The sequence below is a fragment of the Microcaecilia unicolor genome, chromosome 3 (genome assembly GCF_901765095.1).
Source record: "Microcaecilia unicolor chromosome 3, aMicUni1.1, whole genome shotgun sequence".
Taxonomy (NCBI): domain Eukaryota; kingdom Metazoa; phylum Chordata; class Amphibia; order Gymnophiona; family Siphonopidae; genus Microcaecilia; species Microcaecilia unicolor.
The window spans coordinates 170,453,573-170,481,270 of NC_044033.1; the positions used below are offsets into that span (position 1 = coordinate 170,453,573).

General features: G+C 42.8%; 1 protein-coding gene across 7 annotated transcripts in view; it reads left to right on the forward strand.

The window, feature by feature from the left end:
• LOC115465822 (utrophin-like) overlaps window positions 1–27,698 on the forward strand; it is a 1,296,369-nt gene that overhangs the window by 890,952 nt on the left and 377,719 nt on the right. For all 7 annotated transcript variants that reach the window (XM_030196568.1, XM_030196575.1, XM_030196573.1 and 4 more), the window contains one exon: window positions 13,188–13,456. In XM_030196568.1, coding sequence (XP_030052428.1) covers window positions 13,188–13,456 — 269 coding nt within the window. The remainder of the gene's footprint in view (window positions 1–13,187; window positions 13,457–27,698) is intronic.

Consider the following 27,698-nt stretch of genomic DNA (forward strand, 5'->3'; position numbering starts at 1 on the left):
TCCCTATATTGCCCCTTACTAACCTTAGCATTCATGACATTTTTGTTTACGAACCTTCACTGCTCCTTGCTTTCTCCAACTCTTCTGCCTACCCTGAGCTGCAGACTTCTGCTCTGGGGCCTGCTGCCTTCTCCAGGGCACCATCCTCCACTTCTTCCCAGGCTGTAACAACACTGTCAGTGCAGGCACTACCCGAAACACCCACTGAATGGGGGGGGGGGGGGGAGATGAGAAGGGGTCCTTCCACCATGCTCCAAAGGGCCACTGAGAAACCCCAAAGTGCCTCTGAGCACTGTTGGCCGCGCAAACTCCCAAGCTCTGCAACTCATCCTGAGGACTCAGCAATCTGAGGGCACCTAAATCCTACATCCTGCTGAGGACTGCAACTTCTTTGGAACACCACTGCACCCGAACCAGCAAAGCTCCCGATTAAAGTTAGGAATGGCTTACCTTCACCAACATGCCTCACACAGCAACAATACTTTCAAATTGTTGATCTTATAACTGCTGAGAGACCCCTTAAATCTCCCCTAATCCCTCACAATACTTCCCAAGCCTTCAGCCACTCAGCTAACACCCTAGTCCGCTAAATGACATCCCAAGCACCCTTCAGCCCGCCCCTTCATGGTTTCAACCAATCTGTTGTGCTCTCCATACACCTCTCCTCACAATTCTGCCCAGATACCTAATCCCTTCCCAGCCTACCCCTCATTCCCTGCATTTTCCTCTCCCCCACCTTCCTTTCTCCCATACACCACCCCCTCATTTCCATACCCCCTCCCCCAGCTTAAACCCTTCCCTTGAATGCAGTTCTGCCAAGTTAACATCCTCCTGTTAATGTCAGGTGGTGGTGTGACATGTGCGCCTTTGTTCCTTTTCTACCCAGGTGCCTTGTTCTATAATTACACCATACGGAGGAGATAAAGGTCAACAACCAAGTTGTAGGTGACACCTTTTATTGGACTAATTTAACGAATCTTTGACAAACTTTCATTAGGTCAAAGAGGATAACTCTTGAAAGCCTGTCAAAGATTCATTAAGTTAGTCCAGTAAAAAGGTGTCACCTACATCTTTGTTATTGACCCTTATTTCCACATATCCAAGCAAATTAACACAGCATTCACAGTGGCAATTTTTACTAATGTACTTGGAGCTAACTATCAAAATTGTGTCGCTGAAAATATACATAAACTTAAGTACAGATGGCATAGGCATGAAAACAACCAGGCCTAAGTTCTCCTAGCCTAAACAAGTGTACAGGAACACCTTTGTCTTTTGCATGAGTAAAATTCATGCATATTTTCTACCTGCTAGGTGGGGGTAAGTTTTTAAATGTCCTGATCTACCCCGGAAGCTCCCTAGATTACATGAGTAGATCTTGTGAAAATTGACCTGAAAAGTTAAGATTAACCAGTAGAGTATTTTTAAAGTAAATTATGCTTATGGAAATCATGAAAGAATGCATTTGGAACAGCTTATTGCTTATAGATGTATGTATTGCACAAACTTTGTTTTAATGGAAACTGTATGGGTCATTTAGTTTTCCCTCGATTGGCTTTTTTGTTGATTTAGTACAGTCAAATGTAAAATAATTAATCTAGGCAAAAAAGCGCTGAAGAGCATATCTATCAGAAGACCAGGGCAGTGACATCTAATGAATTCTCCCCTGTTCTAATTATCTAGGAGCTGCTTTATCAAGGTTGTTGACATTCTTAGAAGTTTGTGTATTTTAAATTGATTTCCATTTTTGCTCATTCTCAGGAAGATCCAGAGCTAATATACTGTGCCTCTCCAGTAACAATACTGTGCATCAAAGAGCAGGTCCAGATTTTGGCATAGGCAGCTGCTACCGGTGCCAAATTTTGACATACATCAGAGTGATATCGCTATGCCAACATCCACGTTCACCCTTTACTTTCTTATACTGGTCCTGCCACACTGGTAGCAAGCTTGAAGTGAAAATTCAACACAGGGCCAGACTGCCTTCATACTCTGAGAGACCCTATGGCACCCCACGTTCCTGAACAGCCTTTCCATTACCATGCTGACTAGTGAGAGAGGCACAGTGTTGCAGGGCCTGTGGGCAGAAAACTTTCTGCTCGGGTACTGCAAGTTTAGTGTTGTATTACCACAGGTTGTACTAAGTGGGCATGTGGAAAGGGTTTCAGGGTGTGTGTGAAACTTGTGCAGAAACCCTGACTGCATACTACATTAATATAAATGTTAATGAGGTGATTATCCATTGCACGACCAAGCATGAAAACAGTTTTGGAGAGGCAGCTAACGCAGAATATTTTTCACCAGGTCCGGGGCATCATAAAAAGGTGTTGGTTGAGAGGAGTGGGTGTCTAACAGCACCCGTCCTCTCCCCCTAATCCAATCACCCTGCCTGGATGCCTTTTTGCATCAGCTCTACTGGTATTCTAGTGGGACGCTTCTGCGCCCCCCCCCCCTCTTGACTTCAAACATTTCCCATGCCCTCCCCAACCCAACCCCTCTTTCCCTGACTAAGAAAATTAATTCCCTGGTGGCTAGTGGCACCTTTCCATGCCTTTGAATCTAGGTAGGAGTGATGCTCACTCGCTTCTGTCTCCAGCGCCACCATCTTCAAAAATGTCGGCACCCTGCCCTGTGTGCTGTATCCTGGGGTTGCACTGGGTGTGTCAGTCTGCCAAATAAGGGAAATATTTTTTTTGAAGATGATGGCACTGGAGAGGCAGGAATGAGTGTCCATTGCTTTTGACTTCTGTTTAAATTATGGTGGGTGGGAGGGTGCCACTAGACACCAGCAAGGATTATTATTATTATGGGGTTTTTTTTAGTTTGGAAAGGAGAGTTGGGGGGGGGGGGGAGGGAGCTACTAGTTTACCAGGGAAAGATTTTTGAAGCAGGGGGTGGGAGTTGATTTTGTTTGAGTGGGGGTGAGGGGGGGAAGAGGGAGATCAGGCCAATGCAGACTGCTGGTGAGTGAGTTTGTTTGTTTTTAATGTTACTATTCCTGATCCAATCACTGCTCAGGTACTGACAGGAAGGGTGATATTTCAAATGACCTATGGTTTACTGTTGAATTTAACATGGCATATAGTATGCCAATGGTATTTTTTTTCGTTAATTATGTGGTAGAACTGGTGTGCAGAGACGACTCTACTGTCTGTCTTTCTGTAGCAGCCACTCAGTGTGAAGACAAACAGGCCATGTATTGAATATTCACTTTAAGTTTGCTGCTAGTTTTACAGGACCAACAGAGGAAAACAAATACAGACATGAAGGTGAGGAGCGGAGGTCAAGATGTGAATCTGGGAAGCAGCAATGGGGAGAGAAGATTCCTGGCCTCCTCCCATGCCCATTAACACCAAAAATGTATAGCTCTGCTAAAGAGCTTAAATGATATATTTGAGCACATGGAGCTTATGACAATTGCTTATGGTCACATGGGGCCTCTTTTACTAAGGAATAAATGGACGTCTCTAACGTTTAGCGAGTGCTAAAAATGCTAGTGCGCCTTAGTAAAAGAGACCCACGGTGAGTATTGGATTACAGAATAAGACTTGGTTAAATTGGTGTAGTAGCCATTTTATTCATGGTAATAAATAGGAATAAAAAAAATAAAAAGGTGAAATGATATCTTTTTTATTGGACTAAATATATATTTTTGACCTGCTTTCTAAGGCAATAATGACACCTTCTTAGGCCAAATGAGCAAACGGTGACCTTTTGCTCATTTTTAACCTGAAGAAGAAGGTATTGCCTTAGAAAGTTGTATGGATTATATTAATATTCAGCTGCTGTATGAATGGTTTTGTTCATTTGGGTGGACCACATTATTGGCACATCTAACTTTAAATAGATAACGTATCCATTTGAGTTTAGGAGCACATATTTTAAGCAGGCTGGAAATCTTCTTAAAGATACCTGGAAAATTTATCTGCGTATCTTTAAATGTTGCTGCCTCACTATGTAGTGGCACACAGAAATTTAAGAAGTAGGTGAGGAAGCTGTTGAGAACTACAGATCAGTAAGTCTGACTTCTGTTGTAAGTAAATTAATGGAAATGCTTTTGGAATCCAATGGATTACAGGACCCAAGGCAAAGTGGTTTCACTAGAGGCAGGTCTTGTCAGACAGATCTGGTTAATTTCTTTGACTGGGTGACCAGAGAGTTGGATCAAGGGAGAGCGCTACATGTGGTGTATTTAGATTTTAGCAAACCATTTGACACAGTTCCACATAGACAACTAATAAGCTGAGCGCCTTTGGTAGGGGCCCTAAACTGACTGACTGGTTTAGGAACTGATTGAGTGGAAGACGACAGAGGGTAGTAGTAAATGGAGTTCATTCTGAGAAAAAGGATTTTACTAGTGGTGTGCCACAAGGTTCAGTTCTTGGGCCAGTTCTTTTTACCATTTTTGTAAGTGATATTGCTGAAGGGATGTTTGGTAAGTTTGCCTGTTGGCGGATGATACCAAAGTCTACACTAGGGTACACACCCCTGATGGTGTGGATAGCATGAGGAAGGACTCAGTGAAGCTAAAGGAATGGTCTGGAATTTTGCAACTTAGATTTAATGCTAAAAAATGCATGCATTTGGGCTGCAGAAACCCGAGGGAACCTTTGTGCACAAAAGAGGGGCAGGAATGTATAAGAATCTGCTGAGACCTCATTTAGAATATTCTGTACAATTCTGGAGACTACACCTTCAAAAAGATATAAACAGGATGGAGTCGGTCCAGAAGAGGGCTACTAAAATGGTCAGTGGTCTTTCTTCATAAAGCGTATGGGTGGGCCAAATTGTATAAATGGTGCGTTAAAAATTGGCACCAAAAAGACAAGCGGTTAGTGTGATTCTATAAACTACACCTAAAGTTACGAGTAGTTTATAGAATATGCGTGGTTTTGTGACTAAATTGTAGGCACAACCCAGGCCTAAATACCTGTGCCTAAGTTAGGCGCAGATTGGGTATATGCCGTAAGAGTGCGCATAGTTTTTTGAAATGCCCACAACCTGTCCGTGGTCACGCCCCCTTTTTCACTGCATGCATGAGAATTTATATCCGCATTATAGAATACACTTGAAAGTTGGGCATGTAAATTCTAATTAAAATAAATTAGTGCTGCTAATCGCTTAAGTACCAATTATTGGCGCTGATTAGCTTGTTAATCAATGAAGTGCGTTCTGTTTGGCTGTGTGGCCAAATTAGTGCACACATGTTAAGGCGCCATATATAGAATTTGGGGGAATATGGAAGAAAGGGGAGATATGTTAGACACATTTAAATACTTATGTTGCATAAATGCACAGGAGGCAAGTCTCTTGAAAGAAAACTCTGGAATGAGGGAGTAAAGGGTATAGACTCAAAAGTAATCTGAGGAAATATTTTTTTCATGGAAAGGGAGGTGAATTCATGGAGTCTGAATTCAAGAGAGCTTGACACAAGTACATAGGATCTCTAAGGGAGCGATAGGGATAGTAGATGGCATGGATGAGCAGACTGGATAGGTCATATGGCCTTTTTCTGCCAATATTTTTCTCTGTTTCTATGTTTAGATCAGTGGCCCTGGGACCCCCCTGCTGACGACCCTCTCGATACCCCCTCCCGCCGCCAACCCTTCCCTGCCACCTTCGCCGTCGGCTACCTTTGCTGGCAGGGCCCCCAACCCCCGCCAGCCGAGGTCCTCTTCTTCCGGAGCAAGGCTTTGTTCTGTTTCTGTGAGTCTGACGTCCCGCATGTTCTCAGACTCACAGAAACAGAATGAAGCCTTGCAGATCAGCCTGCGGCCACGTTGCTGGCTGATCTGCAAAGCTTTGTTCTGTTTCTGTGAGTTTGACGTTCTGCAGGTACATCGTGCAGGATGTCAGACTCACAGAAACAGAACGAAGCCTTGTGCCGGAAGAAGAGGACCTCGGTTGGCGGGGGTTGGGTTCCCCCGCCAGCAAAGGTAGCCGACGGCGGCGGCGGGGGAGGGTTGGCGGCGGGAGGGGGGTTGAGAGGGTCGTCGGCAAGGGAGAGGTCAAAGTTGGTGGTGGCGGGTGGGGTCAGAGGCGCCAGGGGGGCCTAAAGTGTACCTCCTCACCTCGGGCTCTGGACCCCCCTCCCGCCGAAGTCTGGCTACGCCCCTGATTTAGATACCTTTGGGGGGGGGGGGGTTAGGACAGAGCATAAAGTGAGGTGATAAATTTGCTGATGACACAAAGTTATTCAAAGTTGTTAAATCACAAGAGGATTGTGAAAAATTGCAAGAGGACCTTACGAGACTAGGAGACTATGCATCCAAATGCCAGATGACATTTATCATGAGCAAGTGCAAAGTGATGCATGTGGGAAAGTGGAATTCAAACTTTAGCTACATGATACAAGATTCCACATTAGAGTCACCGCCCAGGAAAAGAATCTAGGTGTCATCATTGATACTTTGAAACCCTCTGCTCAGTGTGCAGCGATGGCTAAGAAAGCAATAGAATGTTAGGAATTATTAGGAAAGGAATATAAAACAAAAATTAGAATGTTATAATGCCTTTGTATAGCTCCATGGAGCGACTGGACCTCAAATATTGTGTACAATTCTGATCACCACATATCAAAAAATATATAGTGGAATTAGAAAAGGTACAGAGAAGGGTGACAAACGATAAAAGGGGATAGGACGACTTCCCTATGAGGAAAGGTTAAAAAGGCTTGTTCTCTTCAGTTTGGAGAAATGTTGACTGAGGGGGAGATATGATAGAGGTTTATATAATCCTGAGTGGAGTGCAATGGGTAGATGTGAATTGCTTGTTTACCCTTTCCAAAAATACAAGGACTAGGGGGCACGCAATGAAGCTACTAAGTAGTAAATTTAAAACAAATCGGAGAAAATATTTCTACACTCGGCATGTAATTAAACTTTGGAGTTCGTTGCCAGAGAATGTGGTAAAAGAAAAGTCCATAAATCATTATTAAGATGGACTTGAGAAAATCCACTGCTTATTTCTAGGATAAGCAGGAATCTTGCCAGGTACTTGGACCTGAACTGGCCACTGTTGGAAACAGGATACTGGGCTTGCAATGCTTATATTCTCATATAGATAGGAAGTTATTGTTTCAAGGAAGACAGGTGCTAAAGTGATTCTTTTAGAGAGATCACGTTACAGAATGAGGCCTCCTTGTTGCTTATCTGAGACTATCATCAGACACAGGCATTATTGCTTAGTCTAATAATTTACTGTTACTGCACAGTAAATACATGTAAAGTTGGGATGATTATTCCAGGATGTACCTGATGTCTGCTCATATCAGCTCTGAAAAAAATCTACTCAAATTTTTCATTCTGTTGTTGTTGAAAGGCCCATTAAAAATTTCAAATATCAGATTGCCTATGTTTTGTTTTGCTTTTTTTTTTTTTAGATTGAATGTACTGGGAGGGGTGGGTCATAGATGGTGTTTTATCATTAAAATATTTATAACACAATATGCATCTTCTGTTGTGGCCTCTTTCTCCATCTTTGAATCAGTACCCCCCCCCCCCCCCCCCCCCCCACACACACACACACACACACACACACTTTACAAAGCCGCTCGGTATTGCTGACACAGCCCATTCACTTTCAATGAGCTGTGTCGGCATTACCGCACTGGCAGTTTTTATCACGGCTTTGTAAAAGGGGGTAACTCGGAATCTACTGTTCATGATGAATTTTGTATTTTACTTTCTGTTATGACAGCCACATGAAATTTTGGATCCACTGCCCCCCCCCCCCCCCTTTTTTTTTCTTTTTAGATTCATGATGGTGAGAGTGACTGAATAGGCATTTTCAAAAAGGGCTAATGCCATTATTGCTTCTGCAAGGACATGAAAATTAGAATGAAAAAAGATCCTCAGAGCTTTAACTGCAATTGAATTACCTAAAACATTTTCCTTTATTACCTGATACTGAACATTTTTGTATATTTGATTTGTAACCACTGAAAAGTATTCTAAATAAAAAATGAAGTATTTTATGCAGTAAGTTGCAAAACTGTCTTAAGGGTTCTGTTTCAAAATAGCATGCATTAAATTTCATTTCAAGTACTGTAAAAATTCATTTTTTTCCAATTGATGCTAAATGTAAGATGGTAATCTTCAAAGCCATTTCTATAGACAAAGAAGTGTTCTCTACTTGCAGATGGGGTAACTTTATAACAGGGTGCCTGTGTGCCTTTCTTTCACATACATCTAGACCTGCTCTGAAGAAGGTGTTAGTGTATTCTATGTATGCAGGTTTGGTGACACTTCATCACATATTCAAGCTAAATATATTAAAGTTATAGTTATTTATTTGGATTTTGCGCACACCTTTTTCAGTAGTAGCTCGAGGTGAGTGGAAAACTTGCAGCAAATGGAGGTGGGGCATTCCAGCACATATTCACGCCTGTTCTTTTGCGTCTAAAACTTCCCACTCACAACATTTTCACTAGGCTTATATTGAGGCACAGAAAAATAGTATTTTCATCACCTGACACTTCAAATGCAGAAAGCTAAATGTACTCAAATTATATGTGCAGAAAGCTTGTGCAGCAAATTGAGTCAAGGTATTTACATTTAAAATAAGACATAATAAGACAATGAATATATGTGAGAAAACTGGCGCATAAAGGTGAGGGAAGGTCAAAACCACAACATTTCCTTACAGGCAGGCAAGTACATAGCACATATCACAGTTGGGTTGGAGAGAATGGAAAAGGGGTCAGAGGAGGAAGCATGGCAGCATCTTAGAGACTTGTGTAGATAAAACAGAATCAGGGGTGTATAGGTTGTGTGTGTTCACGAGGCCAGTGGCATAGCAAGGACTAGAAATAGAAACTGAAGTGCAAGATATCAGGGATGCATATTTCCTAAAGTTGACATATTACAATTAATTCAGAAAAAATACTTTTTCTACCTTTGTTGTTTCTTTTTTCTGATTTTCTCTGTTTTTTCTTAACTCTTTCCAGGGTCTCCTGTTGTTTTGATATTTCTTCTCTCTTTGGAGCTCATTTTCAAAGCACCTAGGGGCCCTTTCACTAAACCGCGTAGCGAGTACGTGCGTCCTACGCACACTGATTTTAAACTACCACCCAGCTACCACATGGCCCGGGCAGTAATTTAATTTTTCACGTGCATCCACTTCCGGCAAGAGGCGCTAACCAGGTAGTAATTGGCATTGTACGCGCATAGGCCATTACCGCCCGGTTAACACATGAGACTTTACTGCTAGGTCAGTGGGTGACGGTAAGGTCTCAGGCCCAAAATGGACACGCACCAATTTTTATTTTGCCACACGACCATTTTCGGCAAAAAAAGGCCTTTTTTTTCAGGCACTGAAAAATGGACCTGTGCACGTCCAATACACCAGCACAGGCCATTTTTTGGTGCACCTTAGTAAAAGGACCCCTTAGACTTACAAAAGTTCCTTAGGTTACTATCCAGCTCATTTTCGAAAGAGAAGGGCGCTCATCTTCCCACACAAATCGGGAGATGGGCGGCCTTCTCTCAGGGCCGGCCAAATCGGCATAATCGAAAGCCGATTTTGGCCGGCCTTAACTTTCTTCCGTCGCAGGGCCTGCCAAAGTTCAAGGGGGCGTGTCGACAGTGTACCGAAGGCGGGGCGGGGGTGTAGTTGAAAGATGGCCGGCCTTGGCCGATAATGGAAAAAAGAAGGCCGGCCCTGACAAGCATTTGGCCGGCTTTACTTGGTCCCTTTTTGTTCACAACCAAGACTTGAAAAGGTGCCCGAACTGACCAGATGACCACCAGAGGGAATCGGGGATCACCTCCCCTTACTCCCCCAGTGGTCACCAACCCCCTCCCACCCAAAAAAATAAAATAAAAAACATTTTTTTGCCAGCCTCAAATGTCATACCCAGCTCCCTGACAGCAGTATGCAGGTCCCTGGAGCAGTTTCTAGTGGGTACTGCAGTGCACCCAAGGTAAGGGAGCTATGCACCTAGGAGCTATTTGTATATTTTTTTTTACAATTTTTAGAAGTGCCCCCTAGGTACCCGGTTGGTGTCCTGGCATGTTAGGGGGACCAGTTCAGTACAAATGCTGGCTCCTCCCATGACCAAATGCCTTGGATGCCAGGTAGGGGGGGATGGACCTGGGTCAGCAGTATGCAAGTCCCTGGAGCAGTTTTTAATGGGTGCAGTGCACTTCAGACAGGCAGTCAGGGAACTGGGTATGACATTTGAGGCTGGCAAAAAAGTTTTGTATTTTTATTTTTTTAGTGTGGGAGGGGGTTGGTGACCACTGGGGGAGTATGGGGAGGTCATCCCCAATTTCCTCCGGTGGTCATCTGGTCAATTGGGGCACCTTTTAGAGGCTTGGTCGTGAAAATTAAAGGACCAAGTAAACCTGGCGAAATACTGCTTAACGCCAATTTTTTTTCCATTATCCGCGAAAGCCGGCCATCTGGTAGCCACGCCCATGCCTGCCCATGTCCCACCTTCGCTACACCGCCGACATGCCCCCTCGAATTTTCGCCAGCGCGGTGACGGGAAAGCGGCGATGGTGTAAAAAAAGCAGCTTTCGATTATACCAATTTTCGCCACTTTTCCGAGATTGCCGGCCATCTCCCGATTTATGTCGGAAGATCGCCGGCGATCACTTTCGAAAATAAGCCTGTCTGTCTACTGTCCATCTTTCATCCCTATCCCTATTCCTATCCTCCTCTCATGCTTAGCACTTGCTGTCTGTGTTTCTATCCCTCCCTTGTGTCCAGCATTTCTTCTCTGTGTCCCTGTCCCTCTGCTTATCCAGCTTGTTGCCTCTCTCTTCTCTTCCCGTCCTTCCGCCCCCCTCACAAGTCTCTGCATTTCTGTAACCCTGCCCTTGCAGGTCCCAGCCTCTTTAACCTGCCCCCCCCCCCCCCCCACACACACACACAGGCCCTGGCATCGCTCTAACCCCCACACATACACACACACACAGATCCTGGCATCTCTCTTACTCCTCCTCCTCTCTAGAAATCTGCAACGAGCAGCCGGCAGAGTCAGTGAGGTAAACAGCCTGCCTTCGGCCAGTGCCTCCATGGCCTTTCCACTGCCCATAGGAAGTGGCATCAGAGAGATGGAATGCGGCAGTGGAAGGGCCTTGGTGGCACTGACTGAAGGCAGACTGTTTACCTCACTGCCTCTGCCGGCTGCTCGTTGTGAACTTCCAAGACTGGGGGGGGAACACCAGACACCGGCCATACGAGGGGGTAAAGAGAAGGGGGGAAATGCGAGCACCTGCAGTGAGGTGGAGTGCAACAGTAGGTGGCCCCTCCTATGGCCCTGGGCATTTTTCTGGCTGGCTCAATAGTAGCGACACCCCTGAGTGAGGTGCAAAAGAACAGATTCTATTGTGTGCTGGCAATTTCAGTTTTCTTTGGACATGCGTACAAAGAAACCGTGATTACCAGCACGCTGCCGTCATTTGCTACAAGTTTTCTGCACATAAAATTTGAATGTATTTAGCTTGAAAAACGTGATAAGCGTGATGAAATGTTTGCGGTTGTAAGGTGTCGTGTGATGAAGTTGTAAATTAAGGTGATGAAAATGCTGTTCTTCTGCACCTAAATACGAACCTCATGAGAATTTTATATATAAGACATTTTGGCAAGATTCATATTTAGGCACAAAAGAACAGGTGAGAGTGTGTACTGGCATGCCCTTCCTCCCGATTTGCTGCAAGTTTTCCATGCATTATAATTTGAATACATTTGGCTTGAATACATGATGAAATATTAGATGATAAAAATGTTCATGGTGCGCATGTCAGGGGTGTCAATCACATTCATGCATGTTGTGATAGAATTCCTGGGAGCGCATGTACATTTAGGTGCGAGCTAGGTTTTCAGTGGTGTAAATGGCCGCACCTTAATGTACATGCGTTCACCTGACCTATGGGCTATTCTATAAACCGTGTCTTACTACAGACGCTGTTTATAATATAGTGCTAGGTGCATTATACCAATGAGCCTACATTTTGGATGCCATATACAGAATCTAGCCCATATTATATAGAACGTATACATGCATATGGGAATAGCTACATGTCGACCACTCAAAGTTACATGTGCTGAAGTTGATAGTGTACTTGTACACAGGTATACCCATGCACAATTGTATAATAACTACTTTCCTCATTTGAAACATGTTTACCTGTAGAAAATGATTTATAAAAATTTACCTCAAAATGGCCTTTTACAAAATTGTCATTTTTATAAGTGGGTAAAAGTATAGACATACAATAGGAATATGCACATGGCAAAGCTTTTCAGTTCATTTTAAATTTGTTTGGGCTTCATTGTGGGGGTTTTAAAATTCATTTCGTATATTTATTTTAATAAGAATTTCTTAATGGGCATTAGAACTTTTTTTAATATGGGCTGAAAGACTTAACATATGGTAATTCATAGTTTAACACAAGCTGAAAGATTTAGTGCAATCTAAATTATGGCCCATTACCATATCAAAGATGTACTAAGAAATGCACATCCCTAACATACAGCTTGTGTACATGCAAATTTACCTGCTTTTTAAGGAGGCATTCCAAAGGGCAAGGTTGGGGAAGTATGTGGAATTTCATACTTTTTGCCTAGAAAAATTGTGTATTCTAAATAGCAGGTGTAAATGTGATCCATAGCTTTCCTGGAGTCATTTGCAAATCAAAATCACTCATACTTTTACCCGTGTGTACAGATCTAAAATTACTCCTTAAATATTTTGACGTTCACCAGAGTGATATCAGTATACCAACAGCTAGGTTCACCCTTTACTTTCCTATAGTAGTTCTGTAGCACTGGTAGCAAGCTTGAAGTGAAACTTTAGGGCCAGACTAGCTATTCTTTTCTAACACGCTGAAATGAGAACTTTTTAGTGTTATTGCACAGCCATTTTAATGTATTTTTTTTTACTTTATTGATTCAAACAGATTACCCAATATCAATGTAAAACAATATATTCAGGTCTCTAAAAATATGAATTCCCTTCCTTCAGTCCCTTGGTCATTTTATTTTTCATCTTAATGTTTCATATTCCCTTTGGCTTAATTTCTTACATTGTATACATTGTGCTTGGGCTAATTGTTAAGGTGTATGTAAGCCATTTGAGCCTGTTTTTCATTTGTAGCTAGCCAAGTAGAGTAGTCAGGATAAGGGTGAAAAAAACATGTTTTTCTTCACTGAAATTGGGTACTTTTATGTCACTGTAGAACTGACCCCAGAAGAGAAAGCCCAAAAAGTTGCAAGAGCCATGCGCAAGCAGTCTTCCGAAGTTAAAGAAAAGTGGGAGAGCCTTAACACCCAGGCTAACAACTGGCAGAAACGAGTAGACAAGGCGCTGGAGAAGCTGAAGGACCTCCAGGCAGCTATGGATGAACTTGACGTTGACCTAAAAGAAGCTGAAACTGTGTGCAGTGGCTGGAAAGCAGTGGGAGATTTGCTTATTCACTCACTACAGGATCAAATTGAAAAGTCCACAGTAAGCATTTCAGTTATTCGTGTTGGTTGCTTGTCATAAGATGTTTCAGTATCAGAGAACAGTGCTTTCATTCTGTCGACTGGCAATTTACCCCAACGTTTAACTTTCCTATACACCTGTGGTGTCTTCTTAAATTTATGTCATTTTATACTTAGGTTTATTCTTAGTAAAGTAGCAATTTTGCCAATTGTACTTCCAGGTAGGAAGTGGGACATCCAGAACACCATAATTTCCTCTGTATTTTTACAACAGGCTTGCTGAATGTGGAACTTTTTGTAAAATACATGTCAGAATGTGGGAAATACAGCTGTTGATTGCAGCAAGAAAAGCCAATTTAGAAACATTAAAAAAAAGAGCAGCATCTGTTTGGGTTTGTAAGTGCTGATTTTGCAACTTATACTTATGTCAGATTTTACAAAACTGAACTTTCAGGAATTAAGTGAAAGAAAACTCCCCCCCCCCCCCCCCCCCCATTTTTAGGTTATTTTTTGTACCAGTTTTCATCAATAGAAGAGATCCAGGAGTTAATCAGCAGACTAGTTCCACAAGCAGGTTCCACACAGGGCATGGCTTTCTCTCCCCACCACCCAGGTCTAGGAGAAGATAGAGCAGGGTCTTCTGCCTGTAGAGATCATCTTCCCTTTGAGTTCAACCCTCCATTACTAATGGGCACCAGATCTTTATTGCCTGAATCCAGAACCTAGGTAGAGAACCAGGAAGCAGCTATCAATCTACTGTTAGGAAAGAAAAAGTACAATATATCATTTAGCCCTCTACTGAATTCTCAGCATTGAGTCCCCTTCTCTTATAGAATTCCATTTAAGATTTTAATCATTTAATTCCAGGTGTCTATTCCAGGTCTTTTTTTATTTTTGTCTACCCATCTAATACCATGCCTCTTCACACTTATTCTATTCCTCTCAACAAAATCTAATTATACCATCTAATTGGGTAATTAGGTTGGATCATACAAGGTCCTCTTGCGATAGAATATTGACCCCCAACTCTCCGAAATAGACTACTATGTGACATCAGACTGGCATCCTCATTCAAGAATTTCAAAACCTCTTTAAAAACATGTTTATTTTCATCATTCCTTCATCCATTAAGATCTACTGATTTCTTCTCTTTCCATTCTTTATCTTGTTACCTTTGCAATAATTGGCTTTTCACCCCTCCTCTCTTCCCTATTGTATCCTTATAGCTTTATAAGGGCTCCTTTTACTAAGCTGCAGTAAGCATTAGCATGTGCTTACTGCAGCTTGAAAGGGCTTACTGTGGGACGTGCTGAGGCAACCCATGGTAATTCTGCAATCTGCACATGCAAATGGCATGCTAAAAAATACATTTTTCACAGAGGAGGTGTGTCTGGGGGGTGGAAAGTGGGCATTCCTGCGCTAATCAGCACGTCTTCATTACTGCGCGCTGATTAGCACATGAGCTCTTATCGCCTACAAAATAGGTGTTGTTGGTAAGTGCTTACATGGTAATTTTTGTTAATGGCCATGCACTAATGGCAACCTTAGTACATGGCCATTAATTCGGAAAAATTGGCCATTTTCTGGCTGGGCTAAAAATGGTTTTAACACACAGGAGAGACCCACGTAAAGGCACGGCCTTTTTAGCACAGCTTAGTAAAAGGTCTTCTTAAGTTTTTAATTATTTTGTATTGCAATCTTTTTGTCTTAACCAATTGTTTATTATCCTCTGCAGTATTTTATCCCCATCTTAGTGGTCCCTTACCTGATTCTTTCTGGTGGTTTTATTAATTATTATAAACCACATAAATGTCATTGACCTATATACTGTGTATCAAATAAACTAAAATTTGAGCTATGAACCCCAATGGACACATAAACACAGGGCACTCACCAGTTAGGAGCAAAGCAGGAGTAAGGCCAAGGTCCAGCAGGGACTGGAGAAAGATCAAGGAGTATCTAATGAGATGCGTAGGACCCAGCAAAGAAGCAGGTAGCCAAAGCATATGATGAATCCAAGTAGCGCCAACCAAATTCTGGCAAGGAAACAGTGACTGGATTTATGTAAGAGTCCAGACAAGAACAAGATGGCCTCTGGCAGGAACAGCTATGGTGTTGACATACATGGCCAGGCTACCAACTGGTAGGAGGTCAGAAGTTCACCCGAGGAAAATTCTTAGAGGAGCTGAGCCCTCTGCAAGCTGGTGACAGGACCTCACAGGTCTGAATATAAAAAAAAAAGCACAATTGCCCCCTAAATCACTGATGCAAACTCCAAGTCCAAACAAGCAGGTGCAAATGCTGATATCTAGTTTGTTTGTTTTTATTAATTAAGGTATACATGTTTTGTCATTACAAATTGAGAAATACATGCATACTTTTCTGACCCAGCCAAAGCATGCTCAGAATACATCACCTTTGAAATTGTGCATGCTGCAGATCTACACACCGCATAGTGGAGCACATGGCGGAGTGTGCCCGGTGCCGAGGGGACCGAGGGAAGAACAGTCACCAATCCCACAGAAGAACAAAAGAAGGACCCACTCAGCGCCTGTGGTGCAGTCTCTTTTTAGTTTTACTCACCCACTTCCCAGAAGGAGTCTCCCTCCTGTGCCCAGAACTGCGTGACAGGACGTGCCCAGCACTGGAGCAGCCACATGGCTGACGAGCACTGATCCACAACAGATCTGCCATCAAGGAGGACAGATACCAGAGCCGATCCACAGCCATGGTAGGCTATTTCCCGACGCACAGCGGGTTTATAAATGAGGCAGCCAGCGCATAGAGCTATTGCGAAGAATAACCCGCTCCGACAGCCCCTACCAATGCTAACAGATAAATGGGAGTACCACCATAAGATACCACCAAAGCAAGTAGGTCTATCCAACACCTTCGTACACGCAAACACACTAAACTAGAAAAGACCTACCTAAATACTCAAACCCACACACACACGCACCCAAGAAAAGAAAGGGGGGGGGGGGACAGGGTTCAAGCACACCTCAACTTTCCTGTACCACAAAGAGGAAAAATGCTCGTTATAAGAATACTGACAGGTCTATCAGCCCTAACACTAATAACATCTCTGAAAACCCTAAAAACTCACAGCAGGCACGACAACATACTGATACTCTGTGACTTACACCACCCAGCGGGAATAGCCACCCTCTTCCCAGGAAGATCTCAGACAGTTGGAAGTGGCACTCCAAAAAATGGAAATCACTCACTCGACGGACAACCAAAACAAAAGGAGAACAAGAAATACAGAAACCCAAACAAATGAGAACAAAAATTAACACAGTTGTGCTATCAGAGAATGAATATTTACCAATACCAGTGGGATATATCAACGCTAGATCACTGGTAAATAAAACAGAAACAATAAAGAACTGGGTAACTGATAAAAACCTTGATCTCATCTTCCTTAATGAAACATGGATACATGACAAAGAAGACCCCATTATTCAGGACCTATGCCCACCAGGTTATAAAATCTTACACTGCACCGGAAAAGGAAGCGGAGCAATAGCACTGATCTACAGAGCCTTCCTAACTGTTGAAGCCATAGTGGAATCTATAATGCCACAACTGGAAATCGCCTCGCTCACAATCAAAGACCAGACCCTACACAATCATTTGTGCCTCATCTTATTCTACAGTTCCCCAGGAGCCTGGAATGTGACCCAAACAAACTTCATGGATTTCATTTCGAGTACATGTGTTGCTAACCCCAACATAGTAACGTAGTAGATGACGACAGAAAAAGACCTGCGCGGTCCATCCAGTCTGCCCAACAAGATAAACTCACATGTGCTACTTTTTGTGTATACCTTACCTTGATTTGTACCTGTCCTTTTCCGGGCATAGACCGTATAAGTCTGCCCAGCACTATCCCCGCCTCCCAACCACCAGCCCCGCCTCCCACCACCGGTTCTGGCACAGACCGTATAAGTCTGCCCAGCACTATCCTCGCCTCCAAACCACCAGTTCCGCCTCCCACCATCGGCTCTGGCACAGACCGTATAAGTCTGCCCAGCACCATCTCCGTCTCCCGCCACCGGCTTTGCCACCCAATCTCATCTAAGCTCCTTAGGATCCATTCCTTCTGAGCAGGATTCCTTTATGTTTATCCCACGCATGTTTGAATTCCGTTACCGTTTTCGTTTCCACCACCTCCCGTGGGAGGGCATTCCAAACATCCACTACTCTCTCTGTGAAAAAATACTTCCTGACATTTTTCTTGAGTCTGCCCCCCTTCAATCTCATTTCATGTCCTCTTGTTCTACTGCCTTCGCATCTCTGGAAAAGGTTCGTTTGCAGATTAATACCTTTCAAATATTTGAACGTCTGTATCATATCACCCCTGTTTCTCCTTTCCTCCAGAGTATACATGTTCAGGTCCGCAAGTCTCTCCTCATATGTCTTGTAACGCAAATCCCATACCCTTCTCGTAGCTTTTCTTTGCACCGCTTCAATTCTTTTTACATCCTTAACAAGATACGGCCTCCGGAACTGAACACAATACTCCAGGTGGGGCCTTACCAACGACTTATACAGGGGCAACAACACCCCCTTTCTTCTGCTGGTCACACCTCTCTCTATACAGCCTAACAACCTTCTAGCTAGGGCCACCACCTTGTCACACTGTTTCGTCGCCTTCAAATCCTCAGATACCCCAAGATCCCTCTCCCCATCCGTACCTATCAGACTCTCCCCGCCTAACACATACGTCTCCTGTGGATTTCTACTCCCTAAGTGCATCACTTTGCATTTCTTCGCATTGAATTTTAATTTCCAAACCTTAGACCATTCTTCTAGCTTCCGTAGGTACCTTTTTCATGTTTTCCACTCCCTCCGTGGTGTCCACTCTGTTACAGATCTTAGTATCATCCGCAAATAGGCAAACTTTACCTTCTAACTCTTCGACAATGTCACTCACAAATATATTGAATAGAATCGGCCCCAGCACCGATCCTTGAGGCACTCCACTACTCACCTTTCGCTCCTCCGAGCGAATTCCATTCACCACCACCCTCTGGCGTCTGTCCGTCAACCAGTTCCAAATCCAGTTCACCACTTCGGGTCCTATCTTCAGTCCATCCAGTTTATTTAAGAGCCTCCTGAGGGGAACCGTGTCAAAAGCTTTGCTGAAATCTAAGTAGATTACATCCATAGCTCGTCCCTGATTCAATTCTCCTGTCACCCAATCAAAGAATTCAATGAGGTTCATTTGGCACGATTTCCCTTTGGTAAAACCATGTTGTCTCAGATCTTGCAACTTATTGGCTTCCCGGAAATTCACTATCCTTTCCTTCAGCATCACTTCCATTACTTTTCCAATAACCGAAGTGAGGCTTACCGGCCTGTAGTTTCCAGCTTCTTCCCTATCACCACTTTTGTGAAGAGGGACCACATCCGCCGTTCTCTAATCCCTCAGAACCTCTCCCGTCTCCAAGGATTTATTAAACAAATCTTTAAGAGGACCCGCCAGAACCTCTCTGAGCTCCCTCAATATCCTAGGGTGGATCCCATCCGGTCCCATGGCTTTGTCCACCTTTAGCTTTTCAAGTTGTTCATACACACTCTCTTCCGTGAACGGTGCTCTATCCACTTCAATCTCATTTGTACTTTTTGCAGTCCATCGCGGTCCTTCTCCAGGATTTTCTTCTGTGAAAACAGAACAGAAGTATCTATTTAGCAAATTTGCTTTTTCTTCATCATTATCCACATAGCGGTTCGCAGTATCTTTTAGTCTCACAATTCCCTTTTTAGTCATTCTCCTTTCACTAATATACCTGAAGAAAATTTTGCCACCCCTCCTTACATTTCTAGCCATTTGTTCTTCCTTTTGCGCTTTTGCCAGTTGTATCTCTCTCTTGGCTTCTTTCAGTTTCATCCGGTATTCCTCCTCGTGTCCCTTTTCTTGAGTTTTTTTGTATTTCTGGAACGCCAACTCTTTAGCCTTTATTTTCTCAGCCACTTGCTTGGAGAACCATATCGGTTTCCTTTTTCTCTTGCTCTTGTTTACTTTCCTTACATAAAGGTTCGTGGCCCTATTTATAGCTTCTTTCAGCCTGGACCACTGTCCTTCCACTTCTTGTATTTCCTCCCATCCCATCAGCTCCTTCCTCAGGTATTCCCCCATTTTACTAAAGTCAGCATGTTTGAAATCCAGGACTTTGAGTTTTGAGTGGCCACCCTCCTCTTCAGCCGTCATATCAAACCAAACCGTTTGATGGTCACTGCCGCCCAGGTGGGCACCCACTCGGACATTTGACACACTATCCCCATTTGTGAGTACCAGATCTAGCGTCGCTCCCTCCCTCGTGGGTTCTGACACCATTTGTCTGAGCAAAGCACTTTGAAAAGCATCCACGATCTCTCTACTTCTTTCCGATTCCGCAGACAGAACCTTCCAATCTACATCCGGCAGATTGAAATCTCCCAACAACAGCACCTCTATTTTCTTCCCCAACTTTTGAATATCAGCGATCAGATCTTTATCTAGGTCCTCCAATTGTGTCGGGGGTTTGTAGACAACACCCACATGGACAGAGGTTCTATCCTCTCTTTTTAAGGTGATCCATATCGCTTCTTCCTTTCCCCAGTTCCCTGTCATTTCAGTCGCTGTGATATCATTTCTCACATACAGAGCTACTCCTCCACCTTTACGCCCCTCTCTATCCTTCCTAAAAAGATTATAGCCTGGTATGTTTGCATCCCATTCATGGGAACCATTGAGCCATGTCTCTTTGATTGCAACTATGTCCAAGTCTGCCTCCAAGATTAGGGCATGAAGGTCATGAGCTTTATTACTTAGACTGCGAGCATTTGTGGTCATCGCTTTCCATCTACATTTCCTAGTATGTTTCGGTTTTAGTGATTTGGGGGTGTCTTTTCTCTTTGGGTACCTTCATATCTTTTTGTTCCACCTTCTTTGCTTTTTCTTTTTCTTCTGCCTCAGTTTTATTTTCAGGAGCATCACAGTGCTGTAGTGGAGCAAAAGAATTCTGCTAATAGGTGATATTAACCTATATCTAGATGACCAGAAGGTAGACTGTGCCAAAGAGTGCACCAAATTCCTCCAACTATGGGACTTTCAGCAACCACCAGTGACCAGAACCCGCATCAGAGGCCATGCTATAGACCTACTAGTCTATAGATTATCAAATTACAATAACTTCAACATACAGAACCCGACATGGACAACACCCCCCTGGTCTGATCACTTTAAGCTAAGTATGACCCTCCATTGGAAAGAACACAAAAATCACCCAATAAAAACACAAATAACATAAATCACGGGGAAAGATTGATGCAACCAAATTTTGGTTGGCCATATATGAGGATCAATGGTCTCCAGCTACCAACACAGTAGAATTCCTATTAGAATGGGATGAAAGGTGTACAACATACTGGATGCAAATCAGTCCTATGCTTTGATGAGGATCTAAAAGAAGTCAAAACCCTCTGCAGAAGACTAGAAAGGGCATGGTGAAAACGCAAACATGAAACGAACAAAACAGCATGGAGAGTCGCAGGAAACAGGTACAAGATCAAAATCAGACTGGCAAAAGCAACATTTTCTAAAGAAGAAGTAGGCCCAGACTACAAAGACACAAACAGGTCCTTTTACTAAGGTGTGCTGAAAAATGGCCTGTGGTAGTGTAGACGCGTGTTTTGTGCATGCGCAGAATTATTTTTCAGTACACCTACAAAGAATGCCTTTTTTTTTTTTGCCGAAAACGGACATTTGGCAAAATGAAAATAGCCATGCATCCATTTTCTCAGACCTTACCACCAGCCATTGACCTAGCGGTAAAGAATCCAGGCGGTAATGACCTACGCTCGCCAAATGCCACTTGGCGCGTGTCCGTTACATGTGCCCAAAAATAAAAAAATATGTTTCAGACACATGTATCAGACATGTACCAAAAATGAAATTACCGCAAGAGCCACGTGGTAGTCAGGCAGTAACTCCATTTTGGTGTGCGTTGGGCGCACGTAGACACTTACGCGGCTTAGAAAAAGGGCTCAAAAAATTATACAAAATTGTTAACAACCTAATAATCACCAAACCGCTAACGAAAGCAAAAGACAACCCCCCTGTCAGCTAATGTCCTCGCCAGATACTTCAAAGAAAAGATTCTCAACATAAGGAGAAACCTTAAACAAGATGACTCAAAATTCAAATCCATATTTGATGACCACCCCGCAGAGGAAGCACCAGTATACAGAACCTGGACTACCTTTACACAACCCACAAAGGAGATAGTAACACAAGCGCTAAGGAAATTCTATACCGCTTGCTGAATGCTAAATACATGCCCCAACCACGTACCTAAAGTGGCCCTGGACCGATTCATAGACCAACTCACCTCCCATTTGAACTTCATGTTTCAAGTATGTTGTTTGCCACAGAAAAAAGGCACCATACTGCTTACGCCAGTCCTGAAAGACTCGAAGAAAAACATCAATGACACTTTGAACTACAGGCCGGTGGCTTTCATACCTTTAACAACTGAAATAATGGATGGAATAGTGGCCAACCAACTAACTGACTACATTAATAAATTCTCCATAATACATGACTCCCAATGAGGATTCAGACCCAATTACAGCACCGAAACACTGTTGACAACACTGCTGGCCAACTTCAAAGAGGAAATCTCAAACAGAAGAAACATACTTCTATTACAATTTGACATGTTGAGTGCATTTGACATGGTCAACCACCCAATTCTTAAAAGACTCCTTGATAAGATTTGAATTGGAGGCAAGGTGCTTAACTGGCTCCTAGGCTTCCTGACTACAAGATCTTATTGTCAAGACAGCTTCTTCTGTCTCCCCTCCATGGAAAGTGGATTGTGGGATCCCCCAGGGCTCGCCGCTCTCACTGATGCCTTTCAACCTAATGATGACCCCCCCAACCCTAATGCTATCCTAACAAGGCTTCAACCCCCTTATCTACGCCAATGACATATCCATCTACATCCCCTTCCATAAGAACCTGCATGAAATTACATCTAGAATTGTGGATGGCTTAAACATAATGGAATCCGGGGCATCATTGTTCAAGCTCAAACTGAACAAAGAAAAAACACTGCCTAATACTCACCTCACACAGTATCGAATGATTCCCAACTATAGATGCTAATATCTGTCAATCTAAGAATCCTAGGAGTCTCTATCGACTGCAACCTATTCCTTGACAAGCAAATCTCAAATACAATGAAGAAAATGTTCCAAACCATGTGGAAGCTGAAATGCATAAAGAAATACTTCCCGAGAAATGTATTCTGCACTTTAGTCCAATCCATGGTCCTTGCCTATGCACAAGGGAATTTATGCCAGATGCAGGGAGCAACTACTCAAGAAACTCCAAACAGCCAAAACACTGCTGCCAGACTGATATTCGTAATAAATACATATGAAAGCACAAGACCATCGCTCCTCAAACTTCACTGGCTACCCATCAGAGCACATACTTCCTTCAAGTTCTGCTCTCCAGCCCTCAGGATAATCTTTGGCCTTGCACCGGAGTACATGACATATCTCATAGATCTATAGTTTATAGTTTATTTAGGTTTGCTATACTGCCATTAACTAACTGGAAGATCACAGGGGTGTACAACTCTAAAAACTCAGAGAAAACAGAAAATAACTTCAATATTGAATAGGACAGTGAGCAGGATAGCCCAATCTTTCAAGTTTACATACAATAGTGAGGGGGAAGAAGAAAGCAAGAGGGGAGTTTTGCAGGAACCTGGAGGGAGAACAAAAAATCCTCATGTAGGGTTAAATGCTTGCTGAAAGAGCCATGTTTTGAGCGATTCTTTGAAATTTTTGAATGACAACTCTAACTGAATTGAGAGGGGCATAGAGTTCCAGAGGAAAAGTGCAGCAAAGAAAAAAGCTTGATGTTGGGTAAATTCCAATTGAGCAGCCTGAGGATTAGGTAGATATAAATGGTGGTAATTTATTGAGCGAAAGAGGCATGCAGTGGAATAAGGAATAGTGAGGTTGGAAAGATATTAGAGGTAGCCTGAACGATAGGCTTTAAACGCAAGAGTTAGATTCTTGAAAATAATCCGTTGTTCCACTGGGAGCCAATGTGATTTATGGAAGAGCAGAGTAACATGATCATATTTTTGGGCATGATGAAGTAATTTGAAAGCAGTATTCTGGAGAGTCTGAAGTTCCTTCAGAAGTAAATGAGAGCAGTTGAGATAGATAATATTGCAGTAGTCTAGTGATGAGAAGAGAGACAATCAACGCATGGAAGTTGTCATGATCAAAGAATCTACGAACAGAGTGAAATTGGTGAAGAATAAAGAAACCACTTTTACATAAACCAGAACTTTGTTGAGAGTCTAATGTTACACCTAAATACTGGAAAGAGGTTACTGGAGAGCAATCATAACCGAGAAGATTTAGAGGAGAGGAGGGGATTTGTAGACCACCAGTGAACCAGCACACAATTGTTTTATCCCTATTTAAGACTAGTCCATGACAGTACAACGAATCTGAAACAAGGGCCATACAAGTCTGCAATGGTTGAATAGTTAGTGATGATGGATTTGTAGGGTAAAATAGTAAGATATCATCTGCATAAAAGTGAAAAGAGATTCCCGAGGATTGAATGAGAATTGCTAAAGGGCTAAAAAAAAAGATTAAACAGAAGAGGAGAAATATTGAGCCCTGTGGAACCCAGTAGCCAAGAGGGTAGGAGGAAGAAACAGAAGATGATATTTGTACCTGAAAACAATGATCTGTTAGAAATGAGGAAACCCATTCAACAAGTGTGCCTGCGATACCTAAAACCTTTAAACTAGAAAGTAGAAGAGAGTGATTGACTAAATTGAAAGCTGTAGATAAATCTAGTGAGACTGCGAGGATTATTTTATTTATTTATCTATTACATTTGTACCCCACGCTTTCCCAAAGCAGGTTCAATGCGGCTTACATGGTAATAGGAGTTACATAGTGTTGCTAGAGAGAGTATAAGTTAAGTATATTAGAATGCTAACAGAGAGAATGTAGTAAAAGCAGTTAGCTTAGCAAGGTTTAAAAAAAAGGTTTGGCTAATTTCCTAAAAGAAAAGTCCATAAGCCATTGTGGCTAAAGTTAGGACAGCCTTTTTTGCTGTCCTAGCTTCGGTTGCTTACCTGGCTGGTTATCAATCCGAGGGTGGCCGCTGGCCAGTTGGGTCTCGGCTCCTTTCATGCTCCACTCATGGACCGCCCTGGCGCTGGTGGGGCGGGGCACGATTGGTCTGTGGTGATATTCAGTAGCACCATCTGACTGAGTGCCGCTGCATATCACCACTTGGGCAGTCAGAAGTGCCTGGTTAAATCGCTTTGAATATCAGGTGGCATATGTCTGATCTGCAATGCCCTTAAAGGAAATGACCAGAGTACGCAAAGAGACACCAGCCAAGCCTTTTCCAGAATAGCCTCCACACTCCCAGGAAGGCTTTGCTTAATGCAAGATTATCTCTACGTCAGTAAGGAGGCAAAACAGGGGCGTAGCCAGATGACCAATTTTGGGTGGGCCTGAGTCCCGGTTTGCTCCTCTATCCACCAGTCCCTGACCACAAACCCCAAATATTAAATACTTGAGCTGGCGGGGATCCCCGGACCCTGCCAGCTGAAGATTTCCTCCTTCTCGAGCAGCCAGCACTCTTCAGAACAGCAGCTGGTAGCACTTGCCTCAAACTGATGGCTATCATTGCTTTTGCATGTGCGAAAACCAAGCATGTGCAGAAGGGCCAGTCTCCGCGTCAGCTCAGGGCAAGTGCTGCTGGCTGACATTTGGAAGAGAGCTGGCTGCCTAAGGAGAAAGAGTCTTCGGCTGACAGGGTTTGGGGGATCCTTATGTTTATCAAGATGAGAGTAAATATCACCGAGTAAGGCAGTTAGGGCCATTTCCGTGCTAAAATGAGACTGGAATCCTGACTGTTTAGGATGAAGTGCAAACATTTTATCTGTGAATGATGAAGATAACCTACTTTTTCAAGGAGTTTTGACAAGAAACATAGGTTAGAAACCGGGCAGTAGTATGTTGGATCCTGAGGATCCAGAGATGTTTTTTTTAATAATTGGACAAACTACAGTTTTTTTTTCCCAGAGTGGGAACGTGACCTGAGGAGAGACTATGATTGATAAGGAGTAGAATTTTGAGAAATAGTTCTAGATATGGTATTTTTAATCATTGTGAAGTGAATGAATCTAAAGTACAAAGGGTAATTTTCATTGACTGAAGAACCTTAGAAAGAGAGGCTGAGGTCTGAAGCTGAAAAGAGGACAAAGTGGAAAGTGGTACCATGGGGAGGGGGGATATTTGTGTCCTCCTGAGAGGATAGTGGGGTCTGTGGGGGAGAGAGAAGGGAGGATGACCGGAGACCAGAAGGGGGGTTTGATGAAGGGATTTGAAGAAATTTCCATTCCTATGCAAAATGCAATTGAAGGCGCAAGAACGTACCTCACCCTTCACTTCCCCAAATGCCAAGGCCTAAAATACAAATCTGTACACTGTACCAGTTTCATATACATTTGTCCCAAAATCTGGAACACAGTATCAAAAGTTCTAAAACGCAGTACTGACTACTTAACCTTTTGAAAACACCCGAGAGCCCACTTCTTCAGTCAATCTTTCTTCAAAGATCACGCCCAGGCTGACTATGCTAATATACAAAACACCACGAAACACGACCACTAACAGAAAGTAAACAACAACACTTGTCAACTCCCAACAAAAATGTTAAAAGCTCAACTGTAAATATGGGGTACAAATGCAGAACTAATAATAATAACATCTTTCTAAAACCACTGTTGGCTCATGCAAGGTATTTTACACAAAACTGATTGAAGGTGTTCCCAGAGGGCAAGTTTGGGGGAGGGATTAGCAATGACATGCAGACTTTATGTAATACATCATATGCACATGAACTGGGAAATTTTGTGTACTAAGGAGGAGATTCTATAAATGGCGCTCCAAATTTGGTGCCAGAAAAAATCATCACTAAATGTGTTGATTCCCGCACCAAACTTTAGGCACTAGACTTAACACCTACTGAAACCTGGTGTAAATGCTGGCATCCAAGTTAGGTGTGCAGAGGCCGTATTCTACAACTATATGTAAAACTTTTTGGAGTGCCCCTGAAATGCCCATGACTATGTCCCTTTTTAGTTAGGTGCCATGCCTTGTAGAATAGCACGCAAATTTTACTGAGTGCCAATTAACTTCAATAATTTAATGTTAGCACCCAATTATTGATAGCTAAGTGTTCGTTACTCAAATTGCACCTTGGGCACACCTGCAAATCTGGGTACTATATGTAGAATCTAGGGGTAAATGACTGGTGTAAATGTGTGCACACTTCCCATACAGTAATTTTCAGAAGGAAATTATGTGTGCTCTTTCCCATTGAAAATTGATCTAACATATATATATATACTTGTCCGAAAGGCCTGTTATGACATTACATTTGTTGAAATTTGATCATGTGGTAAAGTGCATTAAGTGCTCTTCAGAAAACATATCGAGGTGGTGTACAATACCTAAAAATGACAGAAAGTCACAAGACCGTGAACAGCATACAAAAAGGAGGAATTGGTGTATAAAGAACAAAACAGACTTTCTCCCTCCCTGTCCTCTGTCCTATATTTTTGATGCAGTTCCTTTCTTTTCCATTTAGTTTATTGTACACCACTTTGATGTTGCTTTGAAAGGCGGTCTATCAAATGCCAAATAAACTAAACTAAAAAGATAAAAACAAGAAGGGAAGGTAAACAGTGCTGCCCAAAGAGTGCAGGAAATAGAGAAGTGCATCCCCAGCTGATATACCCACTTCAGAGGAAAAGCAGACACCTAATTGAAATTGAAAGCCTAGGCAAAATACCAGGTCTTAAGAGCAAGTTTAATTTTGAGATGAGATTTCTGTTCTAAGCTTAATAGGAAGCAAATTCAGAGCCAAATCTGCACATGAGGAATGAAATGTAGCTTACAAATGATTTCTAAAAGGAGAGGAGTGAGAACAAACTCTGCTTTGAGGAACATTGGGATCAAAAAAGTGTATAAGGCAAGAGCAAATCAGTAAGATAAATGAGGAAACCAGTGAAAAGCAACCGATGAGTCAGGAGTAGAATCTTGAACTTATATCTGTAAATAACTGGTAACCAGTGCTTCCTAAAAAGCAGAGCTACACGAGCAAACTTACAAACACATGATAGCTTTACAACTGTATTTTGTATGAGATGTAA